Below are 7,570 nucleotides of genomic sequence, written 5' to 3'. Positions count from 1 at the left end.
GATATGTATGTATGTAAAAGTATATATGTACAGTTTGTATGTAAGAGACACATGGTGAAACCTCAAAAAGTTGATATTGCTGGATCCAGCCACGGGGTCATAATCATAAGAAGCTCGTCCTGACCCGATCAGTCATTCCTCGCACACACATGTAACTGCTGCAAGAACTGGACACAGTGATGGAAAGACACACAAATAAAGACAAATCTATATCTGTAAACTCCTTTGTGCTGCTTCTTTATTTAAAAGTCATAATGTAGTACAAATGTTTTTGTTTTTTTTATCACTAACATTACACATGCAGGCACAATATGTACATATGTGCGCTTGTACATATATGTGCTTCAAACAGTCTACCGGTATTTAACTTTTGTGCTTATTTGAAGGAAATAAAAGGATCATAAGAACACACACATTTTCTGACTTCAGCGCCTCCTAGTGGTGGTATCATGAAATACACTTGACTGATCAACATGTAGCAGATAGGAAAATCTCCTACCACGATGAGATATAAAGCAGCCTAACACTTTTATGTCATGTGACCTTTGCTGTTGTGTTAGATTTAGACTATAGCAGTGCTTATTCACTCATCACTTAATACAGTTTGTTTCCATTGAATATATATAGTATTCCCAGGCCATGCTCGTAAAAGAGATTTTTTTTATCTCAAGCAATTTGCCTGGTAAAATAAAGGTTAAAAAAAAAAAAAAAAGTATGGTGGGTTCAGTGGTATTGGTGGAAAATTGAACAAACAAGGGAAACTCCTGGGTGACAGTTGAGCCTGTGTGAATGAAGTTAACCTTTTCAGATAGAGGCAGTCAGTTAGAGAGCTGTGTAACGGCTTTTTTTTTGTATTTTTTTTTTTTTTTTTAGTTGCACCCCTTGTTCTACCCACACACTGAAAAAAAAAACCAAACCTGAGATTTTGGGCTTAAACGTGAATCAGTTGCTACGTTTCATCAGATATACAGTATATTACAGACATTGTGTAGCTACTTCTGTATTATACGTTATGGTTTTGTCACAGTCGTGAAAACTATTGACTAGATGTTTCCATTTCTTCCAGTGTTGTTTCAAGAAGCTGAGTAGAGGAGCTGTTGTATGAGCTTGTCAGTGTCCAGCCAGTTGTTAGGCGTACTTGCTGTGATTTGTTTATGTGAACCTCTTAACAGGAGACAAGAGGAAATGTGGAAAAAAAAAATCATCAGTCAATCTCAAAGTGTTGAGCAATCGACTAGTGAGCACTAATTGTTGCTGATGCGTTCCAGCCGTTGCCGCCTGTTAAGAGGTTACCAGTTGTCATTAAAAACGCGCTCCTCTTCTAACGCAGTTTCACAATCGATTTGAGCCAAAGTCGATGACTCTCTCAGGTGTGTTGGGGACAGGACATGTTCTGATTTGAGCACATGGACCTCATCTCGCTGCCGCTTTCTGCTGGACCTCCAGAGGCGTGATGGTGGTTCTCGGTCCAGAGATGCCCCCCATTCTGGGTCTGGACTCTGGTGAGGACGGGTTCTCTCAGCAGCCTGTCATTACTCTGGCTTAGTGGTTTCAGATCAGGGAAACAGTGAATGCACACGCAAGTCTCTGTGGGGCTGGAGTCATTTGATCTCGAACGTGTTACGTAATCTGTAGACAGAAAAGGGAGAGAAGACATGAAACAGATGCCAATTAGTTATGCTGAGATATTATAGAGGAAAAAACCTAAAGAGATCTGTCCATTTAATTTTATCCTTATTCTAATTTAAAGGGATAGTTGTTAACATTTTGGCAAATTGGCCCATTGCCATATCCCTATAGTCATAGCAGTAGGTTTAATACCTTTAATTGTCGGTGCAAGTTATTTTTAGAACAGTGGAGCTGCTCAGAGCTACGCTACGGAGGCTAATGGGATTTCTTGGTTTCCCTCATCAAACTCATCAAATACACAATCCAACAACTCCAAAACGCTCTTGTGGGCAAGTTGTGACCTGCACATTCACCACGCTATGAGATAATAACGAAACGTTACGAGACAGAGTTGTTTTCGAGGCAAATGCAGAGACTGCTTGCTGAAGAACTGCCCCCAACGGGAATGCGCATCAGTTATGCATGAATTTACCTCAAAAACAACTCTGTCTCGTAACGTTCCGTTATTATCTCATGGTGAATGTGCAGGTCACAACTTGTCTACGAGAGCGTTTTGGAGTTGTTCAATTGTGTATTTGATGAGTTTGATGAGGGAAACCAAGAAATCCCATTAGCCTCCGTAGTGTAGCTCTGAGCAGCTCACGGCTCTGCTCCGCCGTTCTAAAAATAGCTTGCACCGACACATAAAGGTAATGAACCTATAGCCTACTGCTATATGGCAATGGACCAATTTGCCGAGCTTTGTTGAACTATCCCTTTAACCGCTCACTGATTGGACTAATGTGGCCTAGTATCCACTCCACACTCACCTTTGGGGGATTGTCTCAGCTGGTTACCTGGCAGGCCGACCTCCTCGCCTGGCTGGACCGTAGTCTCCTTCTTGTGGTAAGCCTTCTTGGGCCCCGCCTTGGATGATCTGGTCCTGGATCCTCTCAGAAAGACCGCCAGGGTCAGAAACAAGCTAGAAAACAGCAGCACCACGCAGAGAGCCAGCAGGGAGTAGAGCAGGATGGTGGAGTCTTCCAGGGTTGATGGCACTGAGAGCACAGGAGGAGGCGCCGCAGGAGGGATGGATGGGAAGAATAATGGCTTTTAGTGATGTGAATATTAGAGCAAAAGACCTTCAAGACAAAATAGCATTGTTGTTTTTGACTGTTTCTAGATGCCAAGAGTTTTCCAGGTATTGGATTTCTTCCTCTTTTGTGTTTACTCTTACTGTATGACATGATTTCAAGCTCTGCACGTTAGAACATTCAATTCAAATAAAACCCCAAATACTATGTTGTAAGTGTTGAATCTCAGGTTTGATTTCAGTAGGTTTACTTTAATACCCAAATACCTTGTAGATCAAGGTGGATTTTAGATTTGGAATTGCAGACAACGCCACCTTGATCTACAACGTCTTTAGATTCTAAAGGATATTTTAGGTAGTTGGTTTGTACAGAAGACAAAGCAGAGGAAAACTGTGATATAGCAAACGAGCCGATAGATCAAGGTCATCCACAAGTCTCAAGGATGAGCGTCTTGATCAGGGTGCAGCTCACAAAAACATACAGAAAGAAACAAGTAGAAATCTAGCACAAAGATCTCTGGATTGACGAAACAAATCGACTTCAATCAGAATGATGGAAAGAAGACAGTGTGAAGAAGAAGAGAGCAGCTCATGACCCAAAGTCACCACCTCAGTACAGTATATGGCTGCATTTTGAATGTGGAGCACTGGCTTTTATGGATGATTTCACTGCTGATGAAAAACAGAGGTCGACAGGAGCATTCTGTGTGGTCGCCTTCAGCCAAATGAGACAACATTTCATCAATCTTATCCTAATTAGAGGGCACAAAGAGGTTAAATATCCTCGACTGGCTGAATCAGTCATCTGAAGGCAGAGACCCCACAAGCAGAAGAAGGCTGGGGGAGAATCACCACACAAGAAGTATCTGCTGACGTCTATAGGTCAGATCCACCAATTTAAACAGTTTTCCACAAAGTATGAAATATGATCATTCTGTTTGACTGTGTATCCACTATTTCAATGCAAATTTGAAGCACAACAAAGCCTGTACAACTTTCCAAAGATGTATTGTTTATTTTCTTTTTATATAGCATAACCTTTAAATGGGACATATTATGAAAATATCGCTTTTTGAAGGCTCTTTAACATGTATTTGGGTGTTTGTCTTGCCTTCTGGCCCCCAAAATGTGAGAATTGACCAAAAAAAAGACAGAAAAAGGTTTAAATCCATGTGGTTTTACGAGCTGTTCCCTCAGTTGTCTTACAACGATGTCATTAGTTTTCAAATTTGCATAACTCCACCCCTACCTGTGAGTACCAGCAGTGGTTCATTCGCATTTAAAGGGACAGGCACTGAAACCAGCCGTTCTGAACAGTTGCTGTTTTGGGGCGGATGAAAAGAGCTGTGATGTTTGATCCTTGGGGTATTTTGACCGAAGCATGGTCACAGATACTGTATGTCTTTAAGGCCCCGTCCAGACGAATACGTGGCTTCACCGAATCCAATCTTTTTCTTAATCGTTTTGAAAAAATCTCCGTAAATACCTGCGTCCACACGGATCCAGTGAAAACAACCCAAAACGCTGTAGTACATCCTCCAGGCATGTGTGGAGCGTGTGTGGCGCTGCAGCGCTGCCACACGCAAACACTTAAGACAGAGAAGAAGACGGGAAGTCCCCGCTGTAATTCAATAGAAGAAGAAGTCCTCCGCTGTCTTCAAACTCAAACATGGGATTAAATGTTGACAGGGCGTCGTGTCAGAGTAAATATGACGATCAGTGATGATTAAACAGACGCGATTCAGCCGCAGCGTCGCGACCCAACGGGAGTCGGCCGTTGTTGTTATTACGTCCATATAGGCTGTTGTGTAGCTGCTGCAGCGGTGTGTGTGTGTGTCTCAGGTTACAGGTAGAGCAGCGGGGGGCATGACATCATCGTTTCAGAAAAAACCCGTTTTGGTCGTCCAGACGAAAACGCTGGGGCAGCGTTTTCAAATTTTCCCACTCTGGGACCCGTTTTCACCCCCCGAAAACGCCGGATCCGTGTGGATGCGAGGCCGATCCGATAAAGTATTTATCCGGATTAGAAAAAAACGGATTTGTGTGGACGGGGCCTAAGACACCTGGGAACTATTTTAGTTTGTGGAAAAGGGGCATCATATGTCTCCTTTAAAGTTATTTATTCAAGTAGTCAAGCAGAATGTTAAAGAAAAGTCTTTGTGAGATATTTGAGTACTGATACATGTGTTCCTTTTTTTTGCATTGGATTAGTCAGCAGGGAAGAGGTGACAGAAGGAAATGAAGGGCAAATAGAGAAGGTGTGATAGCAACAAAGACCCCAACCAAATGAAACCTGGGATCCTTGTAGCCTCTTGTCAGCAGTCCAACCTCCGGGTCTCTACGCTATTCTCACTTTCTCCACCAACAGGCCTCTGTCTCTGGACAGGAGTATATCCAACCTCTTGTTATCTAACTGTTGGCTTTCCACAAAACTCAACGTCATCACTGTTTGTTTCTAATTTGGCCTGAGCTCCTTCTTTGTCACTGACATTTCAGTTGTCCACTGAGGTCCAACTTCATTAACCAAACAACAACATTAATGCCTGACTAGTTAATTACAAACTCTAATCCAGGCCAGCAGGGTCAGTACTCACTCTGGCAGTGCTGGGAGCATTCTGCTGGATGTTTGCCACAAATCTCAGTGCACCTCATACATTTCTTCAGCAGCACATCATAGTAGTGGCCAGGCAGTGTCTTACAATGTGCAGACTCTAACGCAGGAAGACACGTGAAAGCAGTCAGGAGTAGTGGAGGACAGGATGACCTACAACATCTGTCCTGTTCATTCAGCTTGGTATTTTTAGTTTTCAAGAATAATCCTGGAGTTACCAATGCTTATCAAATGATCAATAAATGCTAATTCATCTTCCATAAGAAATAATCTCCTAAAAACAGGTTGCATTCTTATCTTGTTCTGATCTGATGCTGTTTCCATTGCAAGGCAAATGAATAATTCTTGCTCGATTTGTAACTGACAGTTTCTATTTGAGACAAATTCAGTGAGTGACAGTGAAAAAATCAAAACTCATGTATTTGTCGCTGTGAAAATGTTGGCTCTCATCCAACCCCCGTAACTTTAGAACAACAAGGGCAAATAGAAACTGCTGGAGTAAATTATTTTGTAAAGAATTTTTAATATATATTTTAGCCGCCTGATCTCACATCTGTTAGTGTCCAAGTGTACAAAATGTAATCTGTTGATTTTGTGTACATAAAACACAAATTGTCCTTTTTTGGTGACAGCCAACATTTAGACATTTAATGAAATAGTAAAGAAATGAAATAATTTATATTTTATAAGCATTTATTAAGTACAATACTGAAAAGAAATGTCATCAAAATTTTTATGACAAAAAAAACATTAATTCTGACAACAATTTATATCTAGGTACACTGTACTGTAAGTGTATATTAATATCAATACAATCAGACATTAGTAACAGCTTCAGATGGGAATGTTCGTGTGACCTGTGACATTCAAACTTTATGTGTTTCTTACACCTCTGTCTTATGTCTGTGTGTGTGTGTGTGTGTGTGTGTGTGTGTGTGTGTGTGTGTGTGTGTGTGTGTGTGTGTGTGTGTGTGTGTGTACTCACCACAGTAACTGATGCATCTGCTGTAAACTCGTTCTTGCTCGCACACTGAACGGCAGTTTATACATAATCTGGTCAAAGGGTCCCAGAACTGACCGTCAGCACAGCTGTCCTCCATCAGCCTCGAAAACCCTCACACTGATAAAACAGACACAGAGAGAGAAAACAGCTGTGACATGTGAGTATCTATAAATGTATGTACGTATATGTATATATTTATATTGGCAAAAGTGCTAGATTGGAACATACAAAGCTTCAAAGTGTAAAATATTAACTGAATACTCACATGAAATAAGTGATGACCAAATTCTATATACCAATGAAATGAACAAATTCTCAAAAGTAAACGAACGAAAAGTTCATTATTATTTATAAATGCTTAGCAAGATGCACTTATATATTTTAAACCTGTATTAAATGACATGTAAACTAAATATATACTCTTTTCCAGGGCACGTGGTTAGGCTGCAGCATACAGCATCCACTCCTACAGCATAGCCCGACATGCTGGGTACCATTCTCTACTCTACATCACTGTATTCTGTGAATGGGCCTTCCCTTTCCATTAGAGGATTATTATTACTATTAATGTTATTAATATTGGATTTATTGTATAGTAGGAATAGAACTCAGGGTATTCGGAGCCTTTCAATTAGACCTCAACACTTTGCTATGTTGCAGAAACATCTTAGGCTATTAGCCTATGCCTCACCAATGTGCACTAAGTGCCCCCTGATGACATGACTTGTTGAATTTTTTGCAAATTTATTGAAAAGTTAAAAGTGAAATCTCACGGTATTCAAACTGTTTGTTCTGACTTTTAAAGTTTAGCTCAGACTCCCTCAGGACTGGTACGTCAGGGTGTCAAACTCAGTTTAGTTCAGGGGCCACATACAGCGCAATTTGATCTCAAGTGTGTTGGACCAGTAAAATAATATAATGATAATACATTTTACAAAACATATTATGAACAACCTGAAATTTTATTTGTACTTTCAACTATATAATGCCCCTTCTGTCTTAAATGTTGTTTGACACTTGGAAAATTCAGCCTTCAGGCTGGATTAGACCCTCTGGTGGGATGGTTTTGCCCCGTGGGTTAGACTGTTTGGTTGTTACTGGTTGTAGGGCAGGTGTTTTTGGGGTGGCATTTTTTATTCCTTTATTGTATAGGACAATGCAGAGAACAGGAAAGCAGGTAGAGAGACTGGGGGAATGACATGCGGTAAAGATAATCTCAGTCGGGAGTCAAACGCGTGATCAGCGCTTCAGGAGC

The 7,570-nt window shown here is 41.0% G+C and overlaps 1 protein-coding gene across 1 annotated transcript; it reads right to left on the bottom strand.

Annotated features, from left to right (window-relative positions):
• Positions 1-1,341: 1,341 nt before the first annotated feature.
• Positions 1,342-6,412, bottom strand: tnfrsf13b (TNF receptor superfamily member 13B; the record flags this gene model as incomplete). The annotated part of the gene is made up of 4 exons (XM_083994890.1): positions 1,342-1,629; positions 2,439-2,666; positions 5,296-5,412; positions 6,298-6,412. The coding sequence occupies 4 exons, from the start codon at positions 6,410-6,412 to the stop codon at positions 1,367-1,369; spliced, it is 723 nt and encodes a 240-aa protein (XP_083851016.1). The 3' UTR covers positions 1,342-1,366.
• Positions 6,413-7,570: the final 1,158 nt, after the last annotated feature.

This window comes from Trachurus trachurus (genome assembly GCF_905171665.1).
Source record: "Trachurus trachurus genome assembly, chromosome: 19".
NCBI lineage: Eukaryota > Metazoa > Chordata > Actinopteri > Carangiformes > Carangidae > Trachurus > Trachurus trachurus.
Note: the sequence above shows the minus strand (reverse complement) of the source record. Positions and strands in the feature narration are given on the sequence as shown.